Genomic DNA, 21,890 nt, shown 5'->3' on the forward strand with positions numbered 1-21,890 from the left:
CAAAGTACTCTGCCGTAAGTACTCTTGCACAAACCAAGCTCACGAAGAACTGAAAACCTCTTCCAACTCCTCAAATATCTGAATACAGACAGAGAAAGAGTTGGCTGAATGTTCCTTATCCAGAATGAAATCGTTAATCTAAGGTTTTGCCAAAACTTTTCCTTTACAACTCTGGCCCAAGCTTTTATGTGACGGCTTAGGAATCTAGTTCTCAATTTTTAGGGGGGAAGGAAGCACTCTCCCTGTATCATCACTCAATACAGAAGAAAATGTCCCAAAAGAAGAATTTCTCTGCCACTGCAGTTTGTACAGTGTAGTTATTTCCAATTATAGCAAAGAAACCCAGTTATATAAAGCACAAGTGACCTTAACAGTGAAAGATTTCCTTAACAGGAAAAAATCTAGGCCACTTTTGAAAATTTTCTGTTCATTATTAAACTATCTATAAGGTTTTTGGAAAGGAATAATTTTAGTAAAGCACATTATTTTACAACAAACTTCCTCCTACTTTGAAATGACAGAACTCAAATATAGATTTCTTAATGCATCAAACATACTCAGTCCTCCTAGAGTGGTACTTTGGGATCTGTCTTTTCTTGAGTCATCAATCACTAAAGGCTGTGTCTGAAGTTTAAACTCAAGGACGGTATTTAAGTTTGTTAGGTTACTTACCATTGAGTGTGTCTGTATGAACTTTCAGATGTCGCTCACAGTTGGCTTTTGTAGTAAATGCAGACAAGCAAATAAGACAGACAAATGGCCTCTCACCTGAAAGATAGTTTCATTTTCATTAATTAGAATTTAATCACCTATAATAATGGTCAATAAAAATATATATTTAAAGAAAATGAGGTTGATGAAAAATAATCACAATCAGTTTTTATTAAGCTGAAAATGCTTTTATCATTCACAGGCTAAGAGGAAATTTATACAGCTGTAAAATACAATACAAAGAAAAATCCAGAGTCAAAGCCGAATGAGAAATGGGCAATTTAAATAAAACACTGGTAAATATTACCTTAGTGTTTATTATGTTTTCAGGCAAATAACATCACCAAATAAACTAATATTAAATTTTAATATTAAAGAAGATAGTTTGTAAGCATTCCAGCTTATCCAAAGCCAAACATAACCACCAAAAATATTTAATCCATTTATCGACCGATTTTAAGAACCCATTCATTTCAATTCAGAATTCAGTTATAGGGAAGCCAGAACCTAACCTGGCAGCATTGGGCACAAGATAGGAACCGACCCTTAAAATAGTACCAGTTGTTCCTGGACACACACACTCACAATAAGTCAGTTTAGAGTTATTAATCTGGCTTGCACAGTGCGGGAATAAAGGCAGAAACTGGAATACCCAAAGAAAACATGTGCAAATGCCAGGGTAATGTACTAACTGAACAAAAACAGTGACAAAGACTAGGATCTGAATTAGAACTATGTTGTTATCTATGAAGAAAACAAAAATGGATATAAAAATTGCCAAATGTACTATGAATGTTAAAATATTACTTTGTATGTTCCACAAATGTACCCAATACCTAAAATCTCACAAATATGACAAGTAAGTTCTTAAATTACATCTAAATGCCTTGATTTTAACTCCTAGATTTGGTTGAATATAGAGCAAAGAGAAGTAAACAAATTTAGAAAGAATTACATAGTAGGCAACAACGGCCAAACCTAATCTTTTTCTGGTGTACTGGTATAGTACATTGTACTAAATCTGTTCATGGATCACAAATGTGGAAAGATAACATACAAACATCCTGTACACAGAGACATGAGGAAAGGTTAACTATAAATGTAAGTTACACCCTAGTTTGTAGGGGCACATACAGTTTCTTATCAATAACCTTGCTAGATTTTATTGAGACTTACCGCTGTGAGTTCGCATATGAATTTCAAGAGAACTGGCGCTAGGACAACTTTTGTTGCAGTGTGGGAAAGGGCAGACGCGCTCATTTGGGTGGACGTCTTTAGATTTTTCCTGAGAAGGGGATGACTGCTGCTTTTGCCGACTGGCACAGTAATACATGAGGTGAGCCTGGAGGTTTCTCTCACTGCGGTACCATATTCCACAGTCTTTGCATGGGAAAATGTCTTCTAAGAAATAAAATCAACAACGGTATCAGAAACAAGTCAACAGGATCTTTACATGAGCTCCAAATCTGTACGATATTGATAAATTAATCCATCTTCAATATTCTACTAACTCTGCCAAAGGAAAGCAGTTGAGACACAAATTGAAGTAAATTTAAACATGTGTACACTATGCAAAAAACTGAAAGACAATTTTTAAAATGACAGCAGTAATAAAGTTTAAATTGTTGAGTGATATTTGTGCAAGCACATTAGGCCAAACCTGAGAACATGACTGTGTTTACTTACAGAATATCTGAAGTAACTTTCAAGTGACATATATTCATGTTGTATATATGGAGAGTTAAAATATTGATGATTGCTAAAATAATGTCAGTTTACAGGGGGCTGGCAAGGTTTCAGTATAACTGTTAGTTTACATGTGAAACTAAATTATTTCCTTATAAATGATCATATATTGTGCAAGATGAGGAGAAATTGGGACTGATAGGGCAAAAGCAGAAATTAACAATCTCAGTTGGGATTCAGGGACACAGTTTTCAAGTGTGCATGGCTGAGCCAGTTCTTTGTATGGCTACCAATGCCGTGGTATCAGATAAGGCCCACTTAGAGTAAGTCAAGAGTCCGTTTCTAGACATATCTGTAGGGCTACATTGGTTGGATTGCTCTGGCATTCCCAGGTGGACAAGTAGCACAGTTTTACAGCACGGTCCTAAGTTGACACATGAATGTACTTTAAAATCTCACAAATTTTTGAAGCGTTGGCAAGAACTGAAGCAAAGAAATCTTGGAAGTTCACAAAAAAACTGCTGCCTGGCTTACTCTCTGAAATAGAATGAGGAATGTGGGCAGCCAGAAAAATAAGCCAATTCTCCTAATTGGGAGAAGCAATCTGAGAGAGGACACCAAAAAACACTAAAAGATGCTTTCATTAAGGCTCTCTGTAGCTAAAGAGGGTAGCGTCAGGCCTGAAAGTGCTTCTCCGATAAGGCACTTTAATTGACCTCAGGAATTGGCCTTGGTTTAGGAGTAATGCATTCTCAAGTCACAGATATTTACAATGGAGAGTAGAATGGGGCAGGAATGGCAATGGAAAGCATCACAATTTCACTTTTTTTTTTTTTTTTACTTATACACAAGAAACACACATTAAAAAACAAGTCAAATGAACAAAAAATAAGCCATAACTATAATATTTGCAGTTTTTAAGAAAAATGGACAAAGTTGTAGTTTTAAACTCTTAAACGTTAACACATGAATTTTGGGTTAGTAATCCACAATCACATCAATTTTCCAGTCAATTTCAGCTCGTTGCAGGAAGTAGGTGGAACTATAACAAGTCTGAATCTATGTTATGGCTTCCCTGGATCAATTTTATTACATGTTTGGATTTTGTAATATTATATTTATGGTTATTTCTATTCTTTTGTTAAGACAGACGTAACATCAGTGTCATTTTGTATTCTGTTTTTGAATTTTTGCCACTATTTTGTGTTGTTTATTTTCATTATGCCCATAGCTGGTCACATGACAACAACATTTATTTATATAGCACATTTCCATACAAATGATGTAGCTCAAAGTGCTTTACAAGATGATGAAAGAAAAAAGAAAAATCTAAAAAAACAATAAGTAACAAAGAATAAAGTAAGGTCCGATGGCCAGGAGGACAGGAAAAAAAAAATTCCAGAGGGCTGCAGAAAAAAAAAAAAACAAAATCTGCAGGGTTTCCAAGTCCACGAGACCCGCCCAGCCCCCACTGGGCATTCTACCTAATATAAATGATCTCAGTCAGTCCTCATGGTTTATAGGCTTCATGTGGAAGAACTTGATAATGGTCATGTGGACAACTGGCTTTCAATCCATTAATGTACGGACTGCAAGGTGCCTTGATCAGGTGGTGGTGGAAGTATGTGTTATCTTCTTTGCCTGTACAAGGTGTTGGCACAAAGCTTCCAGCACTCTCATGTTCGATTCTTTCCGAATTAAAATACACTTCACATAATGTGTAGTTAGGTAAAAGTACCCCAAGCTACAATTAAGGACTTTTAGCTTAATATTCCCTTTTCTTTAACTTTGTTCTTGCCTTTGTATTCCTGTTTTGGTCTCTTTGGTCATTTACTTGTATTTTCCTTTGATATCTTCCATTCCCTGGTGTTGTCATACTCAAATTTACCTCTGACATCTATTCATTCATGCCAATGTTGCTTCTGAGCAAACCTGACATGAAGAATAAAGTTTTCCTAGGTACATTCTGGATGCCAAAAAAATTCTCTTCACAAGCTATGTGATAATATTACTGTCACATAACACCTGTTAATTGGCTGGAATATTGAACAAAGCAGTGTACGGAATAATGAAGAGCCTAAACAAGTGTTATAAAAGACTGAAATCATCTCTTTATAGACTGTAATACTCCCAGACATTTGAATTGAACAGCACATACATTCAAATATGAAGCACTTGACAAATGTCCACAAATTCTGTCAAATGATTCTACTTGCTGAATGATCCATATGTTTGCTGAACAAATTGCAGCTTAAATTAACTTCCAATATAATAAGTATGAAAACAATCTCAGAAATAATGCTCTTTTTAGTTTCCACCCTAACTAAAGTTTTTTATCAAAGTTATACTTTCAATTTGGAAAATTAAATGAAGTTATACAGTCAGGGGTTATGACAGTCTCAACTTACAGCAATTCTGCAAATGTAAGAGTGTAGGAAAATAAAGGAAGCATAGAAAATGGCAGAGTTTAGAGTGTTCTGAGGGAAACAAAAAAAGGGATAGTTGGGGACTGGGAATGCAAGCCAACTTTTTGATCAATGATCAACTTTTTCTAGTTTCCTTCTTTCTCATACTGTTTCTTATACATTTCATAATACTATAGTAAGTCTTCGTCAATGAAGATGTACATCTTTAAAAACTACTGAGGCTTGGTTCCCACTTTTTTTGGTTTTATACTTTCACTTCCACTATACTCTACAATCAAATGACTTTTGAAGTGGGAAAGTTATACTGTTTTTGGATGTCAGCTTTTCATGCACACCACTAACAGCCAGGTGAAGTTATTTTTTAATTATGAAAATAGCTTATATCTTTTTCAGTAACTACTTAATGCACATGGACATGTGCAAAACAGTGCATCATTGACATATAGTCTAACCCTTAGAGAAACTCATTAAGCCCAAGTCTAGATGACTCAGAAAATGCCAAAAAAAACATTGCAGGATAGTTCAACAACTTAAAACGGAAAACTTAGTCACTCTTACTTCTACCTTGATTCATGACGTTTATAAAAAAATCTTTTCAAGTGTATAATCAGAGAAGAATCATTTTTGAAGAGTCTTGCCATAGTTTAGTTTGTACTGCCATCTGGTGGCCAAATATGGTTAAAACATGTATGTGTACTGAAACTATCCTTTTGGTTAAAGTTAATTATTTCATTAGGATAGTTTAATTTAGGATGCTACTTTAATTAATTACAAGATAAATATACAGTAATGATCATCATAAAAACACTAAACAAAACAGTGCTCCCACACTGGGTATCAACTATCACACAAAATAATGTAGGTTTTAATAAAAAAAGAGCTTGTGCCATTGTTATTCAAATTACAGATCACTAGTTATAATCTATTTCAGGTTAGTGCCCAATTATTAGTGTAGAAGTAGAAAACAAGTAAAACTCACTTTTGGTTCCTTGCTAAAGCTGACAAATTATGGCCAAAAATATTTATCTCCTGTTAGGGTTTCCCTGAATCTTCAGTCAGTCCTACTGTAGTTTAGCTTAGCATTTCTTGTATTGCAATAAAATTTTGAAACAAATTAATTCAAACAGATACTTGACTTTGACTACAAACCACTCCTGACCACAGATGCAAGACAAGCTTAGAAAACTTATCTTCTTGTAAAAGAAAACTTGGAAGATGTCAAGTCAAACCAAGCAAGACTACAACATAAATTCTACCTAGGGGATTCCATCAAGCTTTTAGGCCTTACATTCCAATAAAAACTCATAACATGTTGGCAAAGTCTATATGAACTTAAAGAGAAACTATTAACTTAATTCTGCTGCCAGACAACAAATGTTAACATATTCTCAGATTTCTGGAGATATACTGTAGATGCAGATGTATGATCTGAAATGAAAGGAAAATTCGACTGTTCCCTCGAATAAATCAATCTTAGGCAATATGCAAATATTTTCAGGCCTCAGAGTTTGAAGGTGAGACAGCACAGCTATTAGATCAGTGGGGCAAAGTGGGCAGAAGTTGGAACATAAATGACAAACAAACTGCTTTAAATGTTAAAAAGGTCCAGTCTAACAGTTAGTGCTTAAACCTGATGGGTTATGTTATGCCAAGGTTTAATGGATTTGTTGAAAATCTTGGAAAGACCTGGTATTCTTGAACAGCTGGTATGACAAACTAATATTTACTAGTTCTGCCTCCAACTCCGACATGAAAGTCCATCCATCCATCCATTATCCAACCTGCTATATCCTAACTACAGGGTCACAGGGGTCTGCTGGAGCCAATCCCAGCCAACATAGGGCGCAAGGCAGGAAACAAACCCCGGACAGGGTGCCAGCCAACCGCAGGACATGAAAGTCAGGAAGATAAATGAATAAACTGAAGATAAATTAAGACTACGGTAGTCACATAAAATTATATGCAAAGCTGCATCTGAAATAAGCACGTTTGTATATTATTTATATACTGTATGTAATGGGCTATTTACACATTTTAAAAATGTGACAAGAACAGATAGTAATGTTAACATTTTAAATATGACACCCTACTGTATCATTGATTTACAGTATAATCAATGTGACTATCTCAAGTCTTTACAGAAAAAATATTCTGACAAAGCATTAAAAATGTACTGTTAAAAATGTTGACATCTGTGCAGATTCACAAGCTTATCGAAATCTGCATAACACAGAAGACAGCACAAAAAAGCAAGGCCACTTAAAATGCAGCATCATCCATATATTTCTCATCTTAATCTTTAGAAACAGGAAGAACTCCAAAGAACACATGTGCTTCTGTTTCAGAGGGCTAAAATCAACCATCAAGAAACTTCTTTCCTTCGTTTCTTGTATTGAAAAATCTATCAAAGCAACACTTGCAAAACTTTCATTTTTTGTATCCACAAACGTAGACAATTACAAACTAAGGGTCACACACAACAACTTTCAGAAATTACGTGATGATATCATTACTACTAACAAACTGCACAAAATGGTAGCTCCATTACTAAAATATAATGCCCAAACTGACACTAAAGTAAATGGGAAAAAAAAATCAGGCAGGAAAAACAGACAACTAATTTAAAAGGAAACTAAAAATAAACAATAATAAACAAATCATATTTGGTACGTTTCCATACCTTAAAATCTTAACATACAGAAAACAATGCTATCTGAAGAAAAACTCAGCAGGATAAGAAAAATTCATTAAATGAAGAAAAGTGAGGGTTTTCTTGCTGCTCAATACTTAACTGACTTTCTCCTTCTTGACAATGAAACAGACATATGTATGTAGAATGTTATACTTTTTTGAAATGAGCACAAGAACTTTGATAGATTTAGGGCTTTTTTGCCACTGTGGTGAAAAATTCATGACACTCCTCGTCTATTACAAGAAAAGGACTTCTGCATAGTCTTGAAATTTAAACTTTTATTTGACACTGTGTCTCCATTGTAACAGAGAGCATCTGTGCAACACTTGAAAGTAAAGCACTTACCTTAATCTTTATCAACTGGTTGCTGCCCTTTGTATGACAAAATATGAAACTTAACAATAATTTATTGTTTCTTGTATTTGTTTGAAACATAGCCTGACTGTTACTTCTTCTGCTTTGACTAAAAGCTGAAATGCATCTTTTCATTATAAAACTGAAAAAATCAACCTGACCTTTTACATAACACAGTATCACCATAGTAGCATATTTCATGGCAGTAGACTGATTTTGTTAATGTTAGTACAGAAGAATTATTACATACATTGTTTGTAATTTAGCAATTGAAAATGCTTAAAAGTTAGCTTACACGGTAAACAAAATAAATTTTTGACTTCCACTTACTGTTCACAACAGCTGTTGCCAAGATAGCTGCCATTCCAGCCTGCTGTGGAAGGAGCTGAATGTCAGCCGGCAAGTTCTCTGGATAGATCGGCTCTGTCTTTATGCAGGTTTTGAGGTCAACCTCTTGATCAGCTGCAAGACCAGCAATCAAAAAATCTCCTTTGCAAATAACAAGTGTTGTCTTACAATACAATTCTTCACCTGGATGTGCAAAATAAAAGTTATTGTACTCCTCTGTTTTGCATATACTTCAATTTAGTTAATTCTTCTTTACCACTCTCTATGAAGTATAGGCTCAGAACCCTTACATAGATTTATGCATAAAATATAGTTGTAGCACACACACCCTTTATAACATTTACAAGGTGAACACCCATACTTATAACAATCAGTTAAAAATGTATCTAATTGGTTAAAATTTAAAAATAGTCAAGGTAGTCCTCATTAACATATCAGAAATGGAGAGCAGACAATGGAGGAAGGAAATAAAATAACTTCAGTTAAAGGTAAACTTCAGTATTTTTCATGTTGATATTATTTCTTCACAGTCAGGATATACAGTACATTAGTTGATATATTAGAAATTACATTCTAAAGTGAAGCAAATTTTACACATATTTAAAAAAATAAGTAGCCTGCTCTTGTGCTTTATAATAGTACTAAAGTGAACAGGAGTCCCAAAGTGATGAAAAGCCTTAAAAATTATCTGTCACGGGCTGTCATAAATTTCTTTGTGTGTCTGTGTCCACTTGCATATACTCTTTGTGTGTGTAATGCTCTACTGCAACTCACCAATTCTTTGGCTGTGACCACCTAACTCGAATTATAGTATAGTAGCCTTTCCCCTGAGCAATACCTCCCACCTCTCTGCACACTTAAAAGTATAATATTCAAATGTATTGCTCTCCAAATGACCTATATTTACAGTTTTGAAGGAAATTAACATTTATTTAACACACAAACAAAACAGTTTACGCTTTTATATTGAAAATTAAGACCATAAACATGAAAGCAGTTTATTTTTTTTAAAGTTTTCTGACATGATGGCCACTGCAAGCAGACAAACAAACAACAAACATATCTTTACCATGAGAAAATAAAAGCAAACCTACAATAATGTGTGATAATTATTTCTAGTTTCTTTCCATTATCACAAGGATGTCTCATAAACGCAGGATTGTTTTCTTAAATTGAAACCTTTCTTACTTCATAAAGGAAATAACTGGTAAGTATTAATGCTTTTTCTTTTACCTGTGAACTCTAGTACTCTAAGGCCTCATGGTAGACTGCAAGAACAGGCAAAATTTATAAAAAAAAAAAAATGCTTCACTTTAGAACACAATGTCAAACCGATGATAAACCACTGTATACAGGTCTAGCAAAATGCTTGTGTTTTCCTGGTGTTGTGATGTTCCTTAACTACATTCACCAGCAGATGGCATCTGAGAGCACAAATGACTTGAATACTTGAATGAAGATGTACAGTGCATCCAGAATGTATTCACAGCGTATCACTTTTTCCACATTTTGTTATGTTACAGCCTTATTCCAAAATGGATTACATTCATTTTTTTCCTCAGAATTCTACACACAACACCCCATAATGACAATGTGAAAAAAGCTTATTTGAGGTTTTTGCAAGTTTATTAAAAATAAAAAAAACTGAGAAAGCACATGGACATAAGTATTCACAGCCTTTGCCATGAAGCTCAAAATTGAGCTCAGGTGTATCCTGTTTCCCCTGATCATCCTTGAGATGTTTCTGCAGCTTAATTGGAGTCCACCTGTGGTAAATTCAGTTGATTGGACATGATTTGGAAAGGCACACACCTGTCTATATAAGGTCCCACAGTTGAAAGTTCATGTCAGAGCACAAACCAAGCATGAAGTCAAAGGAATTGTCTGTAGACCTCCGAGACAGGATTGTCTTGAGGCACAAATCTGGGGAAGGTTAGAGAAAAATTTCTGCTGCTTTGAAGGTCCCAATGAGCACAGGGGCCTCCATCATCCGTAAGTGGAAAAAGTTCGAAACCACCAGGACTATTCCTAGAGCTGGCCGGCCATCTAAACTGAGCAATTGGGGGAGAAGGGCCTTAGTCAGGGAGGTGACCAAGAACCCGATGGTCACAATGTCAGAGCTCCAGAGGTCCTCTGTGGAGAGAGGAGAACCTTCCAGAAGGACAACCATCTCTGCAGCAATCCACCAATCAGGCCTGTATGGTAGAGTGGCCAGACAGAAGCCACTCCTTAGTAAAAGGCACATGGCAGCCTGCCTGGAGTTTCCCAAAAGGCACCTGAAGGACTCTCAGACCATAAGAAACAAAATTCTCTGGTCTGATGAGACAAAGATTGAACTCTTTGGTATGAATGCCAGGCGCCATGTTTGGAGGAAACCATGCACTGCTCATCACCAGGCCAATACCATCCTTACAGTGAAGCATGGTGGCAGCAGCATCATGCTGTGGGGATGTTTTTCAGCGGCAGGAACTGGGAGACTAGTCAGGATAAAGGGAAAGATGACTGCAGCAATGTACCGAGGCATCCTGGATGAAAACCTGCTCCAGAGCGCTCTTGACCTCAGACTGGGGCGACGGTTCATCTTTCAGCAGGACAACGACCCTAAGTACACAGCCAAGATATCAAAGGAGTGGCTTCAGGACAACTCTGTGAATGTCCTTGAGTGGCCCAGCAAGAGCCCAGACTTGAATCCGATTGAACATCTCTGGAGAGATCTTAAAATGGCTGTGCACCGACGCTTCCCATCCAACCTGATGGAGCTTGAGAGGTGCTGCAAAGAGGAATGGGCAAAACTGGCCAAGGATAGGTGTGCCAAGCTTGTGGCATCATATTCAAAAAGACTTGAGGCTGTAATTGATGCCAAAGGTACATCGACAAAGTATTGAGCAAAGGCTGCGAATATTTATGTACATATGATTTCTTAGTTTTTTTATTTTTAATAAATTTGTAAAAACCTCAAGTAAATTCTTTTCACGTTGTCATTATGGGGTGTTGTGTGTAGAATTCTGAGGAAAAAAATGAATTAAATCCATTTTGGAATAAGGCTGTAACATAAAATGTGGAAAAAGTGATGCGCTGTGAATACTTTCCAGATGCACTGTAAATCAAATATTAGTACTCTGTCAGAGTCCGTAAAATTAATCAAATCAAATTAATCAAAACTATAGCGGCTGAGTGCATGGCTTGTGGCAATCTTGGAAAGGACCCTGGTCTGGTTCAGCTCACAGTCTTGGGTAAATTTTGTGCAGATGATATTGCCCTTGACTACAAGTGAGCAGTGCAAGGCTGAGCTAATGGCATGGATATGCACGCATGGGATGCGGCAGAGAAAAGATCATTTGGAGCCATATAGAAGGACCCATGGAAGATCAAAACAGAGGCAATAGTGCTGGAGGTGGGTTGAAGAAGGAGATGGCCTCTAGCAAATCTCAAGTAAAGAAGCAGGGAACGCATTCACTCACTAGAACAAGCAATTATAAAACTTCAGATAAATAATGCCATAAAAATGAAGATCTACTATATAAACATATTATTTTGTCATACAGTACAAGATAAAAGACAGTATTAAAAGATATCTCAACATCAGCATTGAATACTCAACACTGAAAGCAGAAATGGAGAAAATGTTTCATACATTTCCAATTGTAGTTCAATGGACAAAGTGGCAACTCATATTGTACATAAGTGGAATTCATGATAAAGATGATGACTGCTCCAAAAGGACAAGATGTACAAGCATTCAAGCCCCAAGGTAAAACTGAAAATTTAGGCTATATATATGGATACCTTAGCAAAGGTATACCAAGAAAACTGCAGGGTCCAAGGGCCTGTCCAAGAAGTCAAAGTCAGGCCAGCAGTTTCAGGCACAATGAAATTTTCACATGGTGGCACAGGCATAATATAGTATAGAAACATTTTTAAATGTTAATTATGATGACAGATTTAAGCTTGCTATAAACATTTTAACAATATGTTATATTATTTAGGCAATTTTACTACTTATTTAATTTTTGCACAACATCTGCTAGGAGATGAGTGGGCAGTGCCCCAAATACTCTTCATGCAGGGATGCCACTAAACATGATGTGTGAATTATACTGTGGCATTTGGAGAGCTCATTATTGACCATTTTTAGATGGCTTGTTTACTATACTGATTTCATCACAAAATGAAGGGAAACATACATCCACTATTCATAGATTTGGCAGTATTTACTTGTTAGATTGTGTACTTTTTACATATTACCCTCCCAGTCTTCTATAAGATGACTGCTATTTATAGCTAACACGTGTAGCAAAGATAAACAGGAAAAGTCTACAACAGAAAATACATTCTCATTATCAAAAGCATCATTGTAATGTATTATTAGTTATGGCAGGTCTGCATCATTAAGTGCCAAGTGGAAGTACAGCTTACATTAATAGAAAGAAGGTTAAAAGCATACAGTGCATATGAAATGCAACTGGAGAATTCACTGAAAGTGTGTGACGGAAAGTACTATTTTTTTTTTTTTTTTATTATTATAATTTAAATGGCTAATTTTTTATATTTCATAGACTATTTTTTAAATAAATTGTTCTGGATTCAAACCCCCTGAGCAGAAGGCAGGAACCAATCCTGGAAAGGGCACCACTCAACTTCAGGCACACTCGTATTAAATCACACCTTGCAAATTTACTTCAAAGAGAACAGTCTGAACAAATTAAAACTGGATTTTCTTTGTCTAATTTTTAACTCTCCTCATACATTATTCAAATATTTAGAAACCCACTTTTTCCACTTCATTGTTCAACACCCACATTAAACACTCCATCCCAACATACCTTTGCTGTAAATGATTGAATTTGTGGCATTTTTATCAGAAGAGATGGAAAGATTGACAAGCCAGCAATTCTGATCTTCAGTATCAAGGGAGGCAATAGGCTGTTGCTGAAATAAAAAAACAAAAAGGTTTCAAGAAAAGGTTCATATACCTCAAATGACTGCAGTGGTTTTCATCCAGAAAAATGGATTCCCACTTTTAAAGAAAGATTAAAGATAAGACAAGCAGCCACCCCAGACTTACCATTTTACTTCAAAGGCAAGAAAGCACAAAATCTTGAACATTTCATTTTTTTTTTAATTTTCTACTTCATATGAATTCACTGACTTCTTGCAATTTATCAACTAATTCAAAGCATGTTTATTAAATACGCATTAAAGGGAAGTTTGAGATCAAAGCATAGCACTACGTCAAATCAAACAGTAGCTAATTCTGTATAATTTTCATTGGCAGCTTTTCAAAAATAAATATATAAATTAGTAACCATTCCACTTAAACGTATTTATCTAAGTTTATCCTAGAAAAGCAAACCACGTGTAGCTTTGTACTTGTAACACTACACCATTACTGTATGCTGAAAGATGATGCGTTAATGATGTGACTAGACAGGATTAGTTTTTGATTAACTGCTAAGAAGAAAACCATCAGCCACAAATGACAGAAGTTTTCTGAGTAGAGTTTGTATGTTTGCGTGTGTTTCTCTCCATAGCACTCAGAATAACTGATAGTTAGATTGAGTGTGTGTGAGTGTGCAAATGTGTCCTGCAATAGACTGGTATACCACTTGAGGTTTCTACAGTGTATCCATTGTTACCTGGATTGCCCTAGGCTCCCACAAAAGTCAAGAGTAAAAAGGTATTGATAGAAGGACCATTTTGAATAGAATGTCTTAATAGATGTCTGGGTATAGTTCTGAGAAAGAAAGCTGAAATCAGGTGCCTTCACTGTCGTAATGAGCTTGTGTAGACGAAGAAAACTGCATTGAAAACACACATGTAAATCCAAAATTAAGAAACTAGTTGATTTGTGGATCTTTACAACTTTTTTTATCATGTCAGTTGGACTGTATCAAATGGTGTATTATTGGATTACAATAGGTTTAGAATGTTCCCACAAAAGGTTTGATTCAATCACTTCAGGACATTAGTCTTCATATCAGCTATCTAAAATTTAACAATGGTAAAATCTTTAGCTGTCAAAAGTGCTATAAAGATGAGATGCTCAGTACCACTAGTTTTCCTTACTTTCCAAAGACCTGCAGCACAGCTCTGGTCAAGCACTTTTTCAGCTTGGTTGGTTAGGTAGGTTTTGTTAGTACACATCTTCCTTAAAATAACAATTAAGGCCGAACACAATCAGTGTATTGTCATTATTATTTTTAACTCATCTCTCCTGAACTTTACTGTGATGATTAAGTATGCACTGTCGGGTCAATTACATTGGGATCACTGTACAAGTTTTACATATTCAGGTTAGTATATTTAATTTTGAGTTCTTAATTTTTTTTTTTTTTTAACTCTTATGGACCGATGCTCATATATTTCTAAAGTTATTCTTTACAGAAAGCTTTGGATATCTTTATCTAACTATATATATAATTCACTAAGGCAAGACACCCATGGAAAGCACGCGGGAAGGGGCGTGGATTCACTAAGCAGCCGACAAGTAAGACACCTATGGCGCATGCAGGATGGAGCCACACCCACCAACTCCAAGAACATTGGATACGACAACAACTCGCAGAGCCACGCCCACCAACTTGGACGCAACGACACAGAAAAAACAGCGTTATTTATATTCGTCTGTCTTAGAGGCCACATGCTACTCCGAGCCACGTTGACTGTTCATAGAGGCGTGTTTCTCGCGGAGGTGAATCGCCATATGCAGCGTGTAAAACGGTTTGCGAGGGGATCCTTAAAACATTCCTTTACAACTGAGGTTAAAACACAATGAAATAAGCAGTCTTTAAAAACCGAGTCTTCGGTTATGACGCACGACCACGTGCACCATAGCAAACTGTTTTACACGCTACATACAGCAATTCGCCTCCGCGACAAACATCTGACTTCTTAGATGCTCATGCACTTTGTACACACCCCCCTCCCACCTCGGTACTACCGTGGTCAGGTGTCTTGGTGGATTATATATAGAAAGGTAGCCAAAACCGCACAGAGCAATGAAAAGTCTACGCGAGTCACAGGTGCATCTGGACTGTGCAAAGACGACAATGACTCGAGTGACAAGTTGGAGGTGGGCACATGAGCAGGCAGTGCATACTGAACGAGAAATCAGCAGACTAGCATGACGGAGGGAGCGGAATGTACGTCCTTCTCCTCTCCTCCCGTTCCACCCTCCGCGCCTGAGCGCCGCACGGACGATTGTGTGTTGGTTCGTTCCGTGCATTGGTTAAAACCTAATGAAGAAAGCAGTCTTTAAATACCAATAAGCCATGTGCCTCTGTTTCATTACCATCTCACCTGCTTCACCAATGCAGGCCCTGCAACAGTCGAGACGCTTGCTCAGCAGCTGACCTTCTCTGTGCCTGACCAGTTCACACAGAGGCGCCACATGACCAGGCGGTGTGTATGCTTCGAGAACGAGGGTGGACGCGACAGGACTATCTAAGAAGAGGCATGTTTGTCACGGATGTAAATCGCTGTACGCAGAGTGTAAAACAATTTGTCGCGAATGTGAATCGCTGTATGCAGTGTGTAAAACACTGTATTGTATGTTGCCCTCTCCAGAGTTACATCTTTTCATTCACCTACAGTCGTATACACAATGAAGTGAGCAGTCTTTAAAAACCGAGTTTTCGGTTACAACTCACGACTGCGTGCACCATAGCAAAACTGTTTTACACGCTACATACAGCAAATCGCATCTGTGACAAACATGCGTCTTCTTAGATGCTCCTGCACTTTGTACACACCCCCCTCCCACCTCGCTGCTACCGGTGGTCGGGTGTCTTGGTGGATTAGAAAGGCAGCCAAAAACGCACAGAGCAATGAAAAGTCTACGTGAGCCACAGGTGCATCTAGACTGTGTAAAGACGACAACGACTCGAGTGACGAGTTGGAGGTGGACACATGAGCAGGCAGTGCATACTGGACGAGAAATTAGCATGACGGAGGGAGTGGAGTGGACGTCCTTCTCCTCTCCTCCTGTTCCACCCTCCGCGCCTGAGCGCCGCACGGACGATTGTGTGTTGGTTCGTTCCGTGCATTGTTACAATGTTGCTATTCTTGCTGATTTACTACATTACAGATTTTTCAAATGTTAATTTTCTCCCTGTGCTTAAAAATTATTAAAAAACCGGCCTGATTATGCGGCGTATGGTATGCCGCGGGTTGGCTAGTATTTTATAATGGCCGTTATTTCTTTTAATTTTGTAATTTTCCTACATGGTAATTGTTCTTATATACTGCACAATTGTGATGTAGTAGTGGCCTTTTCAGGGATGCTTCCTATATTGCTCCCATTACTGCCAGGACAGGCTCTGGCCCCTGAGACCCTGTACTACACTAAGTGGGTTAAGAATGTCTTGTCATGTTAACTATGGTTTCTGCTCTAAAAGGCTCTGTATTAGATAAATGTCAATAGATTATTGAGTGTAAACAACATATTTAATAACAAATCTTTTATTTGAGTTTTTTGATTGTGTACGATCTAGTCAGGTTTTGCTTTTTAGATATCATTACAAGCAGGAATAAGCCTCTAATTATGAGGCTGAAACAAAAAACAACTCTTCCTCTGAAAATGACAATCCATATTCATAGTCAAAAAAAGATGGCTTTGTTGATAACAAACAAGGGTCAGTCTGACTATGACAGTAAGCATTTCAGCATAATGAAGATTAATACTGATACACATTATTATCCTGAAAAAATAGTATGGCATAATATCATCAACTCACTTAATCTAAATCACAGTTACAGGGGCTGTAGCTCAGACCAGTAGTACTTGCTGCAAGGCTGGAAACAGCCACAGACAGGGTGCCAGTGCATCCACATGGCCCACTCACACACACACACCCATAATCACAGCGTCAATTTGAAATTACCAATCAGCCTCATCTGAATGTCTTTGGGGATGTAGGAGTTAAAAGTCTGCTCTGGTGAGGAAGAAACGGCAAGAACCAGGTCCTCTTCTTCAGCATGCAGTGCACAGGCTCTGGTCTACCTAAAACAGCCTGGCGTGTTAAATATAAAGGTGAAAACAACCAATAACTTACTTTTTAATTGTAATAGCATTGTTCACAGTCAGCACTAACTAAAAAGTACTTTACAGAGTAACTAACCTCTTTGCTTCTTTAATCTGTACAGGACTTGCAAGGTCATAACAACTTTAAAGGATTACAGTATGTATTCCTATGACCTGCATCACAGGGAAGTAAAATGACATGCTGCTAGTTATAAAGCGAGCCAACTGAGATATGTTTTTATTGAGACTTAAATACAAGCAACTCAGCATGCTTTGTAAAAATTCTACAAATGTAATCAGTATTAAAAATAGAATGCAGAATCTGGGAAAGTTCAAATTCCTGTGCAATAATTACTCCCTTACATTATCTTTTCTTACATGTGATAAAATCAGAGACTAAAAGAGATGGCTTTTGTTTTCAGATGCATTGTGGCCACCTAGTGAAAGGCACAGAGAATTACTGAGTGCTTGTTTTTAACTTAGCCATTAGGTGGAGCCACTTTTAACGTTATACGGTGCTCTTGATTAAACAGCCAAGCCTTATCACTTGAATTCCTGCATGTCCCATGTGCTGAATATGCAATCACTTTTACAAAGCTCTTTATTTTACTAGAGGCAAAGTTAAGATGATTTTACAGAATCTCTTCAAAATTGATTTCACAGACTATGAAGAATGAAAGAAATAGTTTAAACCTAGAGCTAAAATTTATTAAAACTGAGAAAAAAGGGGAAAAGAATGTTGCACGCTAAAAGGTTTATTTCTAATTATGGCTGTTATAGCCTGAAGACCAACTGTATTGTATTTCACCAGGAATACTCTCTGATTTAAAGATATCTTCTCTTTGTCTGAATTGGAAACTTAATATCACAGCAATAGGCACCCACAAGCACTGCATGGTTGTACTAATTTGTCTCAGACTAATTTAACATGACTCCTTTTCTTAAAGGGCAATACATCTAGATAAGCATTAAAAAATAAAATAAAAAGGCAACAATGCAAATGAGTCCTATATTCATATTATCTTCCTTCACGTAAAGTGCTCTTTTAAATGTTCCTCCAATACTTGATGGTAATTCAGTGTATTGCAAAGTCATGGGGAATATGGCAAAAGACAACTTTCATTGAACACCTATAGAAAGTTGGCACAGCAGCATTTTTATCATATGATACATCTTGCAAATGTTTACATTCATTTTTTTTTCTTTTTAAACATGTCTATTCACCATTTATAAAGTAAATAAATAAGTATTCATACGCTCACAGCTTTAATGGAGTGACATACAGTTTTGTTTTAAACTCTATTTATTCAACAGACTGTTAAAACTAAAGAAGAAGGTTAGATTCTAAGTAAGATACAAGGCAATATTTCAAGCCCAAGAAATTCAATTCCAAGCTCTAAATAGCCAATTAAATGTGAACATGTCCCAGATAAAGACAACAGAGCAGTCTTTGTAATCTGAACTCCTGAATGGCAGACAATCTCCCTTTAAATTCACCACAGAGTATGGAAATATGTCTTCAGACACCTTGCAGAATGTCTATAAACATAAACTGAATGAGTTTAAGGTAACTGTACAGCTACCTACCTAACAATAATCTCTTATGTTTCTGGCAACTCCATGCATATTTAAATTCCTTACTTTTCCAATTTTCAACCTGTGAGTTCAGGTTTGACCAAAAGTGTGACTTAATATTTTTTGCTTGTTTGTCTGTCCAAATGTCTGAAGAATTTTCAATTAAGAAATTATTCCAAGGTAATTTTATTTTCTATTTATAAAGGAGCACAGTTGCAATTAAAAGACACATGTGACGTATAACATCATCATTTGAAATTGTGACTTGTCCCTTTGTCTGCACACATATTAGGATGCATTTAAATGCTCATCTAGCAAATGCAACTCATAAAATGAAAAATATACTCATAAAACCATAGGTTATGGGGTCATTTCAAAAACACAAAGTCAGTAAACATACTTATAATATTAATAACCCGTTTAATCATGGGGCTTGCATGGGATTGCATTTGGGTTGATCCTTTCCTAGCAGCACTGGGCACAAGACTGGAAACAGATCTGAACAGGTCTATCACAAGGCCCATTCACGCAAACCTTCACATGGGCCAATTTGGAACTGTTTGTCAATCAAATCTACATGTCTCAAGCAATTTGTGAGAAAAGCAAGAGTACCGGGAGGGAAATTCCTACAGAAATATGCTGAATGTGCAATGTGTGTACAGCATTTGGGCTCAGGCCTCATAGCCTAGATGCTGTATCCATGAAGTGGCAGTGTTATCCACTGAACCACAATGTAACCTTGATACACACATTTTCCTCTGATTAAAAGTCTTTGCAGTGAAATCATCTAACCATTGGTTAAGACACAATAATTTGATTCTACTCTTCTATTAAATATTTAATATGTTTTTTATGTGGACAAGGTGGTGTTGGGGTACTCATTCACAGCAGTTGACTCCTAGTCCCACTCAGACTTTACCTTTGCCTTACCTTACCTAACACACAGGGTGACAGGTTAACTGGTGTACCTAGTTTGCTCATGTTGTAGCTGATGCTTTGTACATAGGCAAGGTATAGGAATAGTAACTTAAGAAAGTAAACTGATTTGAATTTGTCTTTTTTTAGTGTAGCCAATTGGCTAAGGCATCGACTTACTCAGCATCCCTGAGGAAGTTATTAACTTGCCTGAACTCAAATTCTGACAAAACGCATGCTAATTATCAGGCTGGAGTTTCATAACTCTGAACCGCATTAGGATAGCTTTTAAAAAACAATATACAGAATCAATCAGGTTTTGATTTGTTTCTTGAATTTTTGTTTTTTAAAGTTACATTTAACATAACTGTAAAACTTAATTTTACAACCTCAGAGACAGAAATCCTTCCTTTAAAAAATAAAGCCAATGAAATGTTTTTATTGGCTTTAAAAATATAACCGGGTTTGATTTTTTTTAAAAATCTACTGAATAGCATGTCGTCTTGGAAAACTGTTTAAAAAATTAGAAACCATGTTTGAAAATGTATGCATTTAAATAGCAGAATTTATGGAGTGATTTTATATAACTCAGAATTTTGTCTTATGTTGAAAAAACTGAACGTTGACTTATCAAACTCGCACAAACTACATGTTGCAGTTTAAATCTGGATTAAAAGCCTAAGTATTAGTGCAATGCTGCAGTTACATTTGTGGCATGAGATTTTAGGTATTTGCTGACATGGACTGCACATGTGATAAATTGATGTGCTGTGGATAAATACAGTATTTTCAGAAGCAAACAAGAATGCAGACTCTTCACATCTCTTGTGCCAGCTGTGCTTTATTGTCTCGACAGCTACTGGACAGCTGTTCACGCCATGCAAGAAAACAGAAATGTCTTTTTGGCAAGAACTGCATCAGTTGCTCTCCGGAACTAAACTACTTTGAAAATCTTAAGCTCTTGTGGAAAAACACTTTGACGTGAAGATTAAGCCCCTCTTCGGCCCCGTGTCTCTTATGAATATTAATCAGGGGAGGAATGTTTTAATCTCTCTGATCCCTCAACTGCTGCCTGGGTAACGATATGAAATCTAATTATTTGGTCTGATATTAACCCCCGCGCCCCCCTCCAACAAACCAAGACTGTCAAGTCCTCATCAGCTCCAGCTTATCACACAGAGAAACACCCTGTTCTAAGTATGATAAAATAGGAATGCTAATGATGCACGACTGATTTATTTTTCTATTCATTTTCCAAAGAAAAAAAATTCTGATGTCCTCTGCTGAGACTTTCACTTTTGCGTATCTATGGCAGAAGAAAAAATAATAAACTTTTGACAAGCACTTGTCCTCCAATGGCAGTGCTATTTAAAGTGAAATGAGACACATAAAACTTAAAAGAACACCTTTAAAAAATCCATGCAAAAGCTAAATGCATGAGTATTAACAACAACAAAAAAAAACTCACGCTAACAAATTCAGCTCTCATTTAAATTAGACTTCCAATAAATAAATTTAACACCCAGTAGCACAGAATTATGCAACTTCAGAAATATTTCCTTTTTTGCTTAGATACACAGTTTGAATAAAAAAGTGAAGTTTACACTCATGATTGCTATAACTCACCTCACATTATCCTCAAGAAGAACAGTACAAGACAGAACTCACTCTTGTCTTATTTTATAGTCTACTGGAACACAATTATTCAACTGCAGATTTTTGAAAGTCTGTTGTAAAAACTTTTCACATAACATAACAATCTCAAACCTGAATAATCTAAATCAGGGATTGCGGAGGGGCAGGAGCCTTCCTGGCAGCACGGAGGACAGAACATTACAAAGCTCACGTATGTACACATATACAGTACATTCACACTCACACAGGGCCAATGTGGAATCACTAAATAGCTTAACCAGTACATCACCAAGGTTATAGAAGGAAAACAACTATAGACACGAGGAGAAAGCACAAACTCCTCATGAACAATGAGCTGGTGCAGTCTGCAAATGCAGAAAGTGGTTTCATTGAGTTGGCAGCATTTCCCACTGCCAGTGATGCCCTTTACAATTTTAAACATAAAAAAATAAATTCTGTATATTAGGAGCAGCACTTTAAAGCAGTGCTTAATTCTGCTCTTCTTAGCTCTAAGAAATTGGATTAG

At 36.6% G+C, this 21,890-nt stretch overlaps 1 protein-coding gene across 3 annotated transcripts in view; it reads right to left on the bottom strand.

Annotated features, from left to right (window-relative positions):
* zfpm1 (zinc finger protein, FOG family member 1) overlaps positions 1-21,890 on the bottom strand; it is a 270,631-nt gene that overhangs the window by 20,862 nt on the left and 227,879 nt on the right. For all 3 annotated transcript variants that reach the window (XM_039763522.1, XM_039763523.1, XM_039763521.1), the window contains exons 5-8: positions 13,041-13,146; positions 8,200-8,400; positions 1,888-2,112; positions 673-768 (exon numbers count right to left, since the gene is read on the bottom strand). In XM_039763522.1, coding sequence (XP_039619456.1) covers positions 673-768; positions 1,888-2,112; positions 8,200-8,400; positions 13,041-13,146 — 628 coding nt within the window. The remainder of the gene's footprint in view (positions 1-672; positions 769-1,887; positions 2,113-8,199; positions 8,401-13,040; positions 13,147-21,890) is intronic.

This window comes from Polypterus senegalus, chromosome 9, assembly GCF_016835505.1.
Source record: "Polypterus senegalus isolate Bchr_013 chromosome 9, ASM1683550v1, whole genome shotgun sequence".
NCBI lineage: Eukaryota > Metazoa > Chordata > Cladistia > Polypteriformes > Polypteridae > Polypterus > Polypterus senegalus.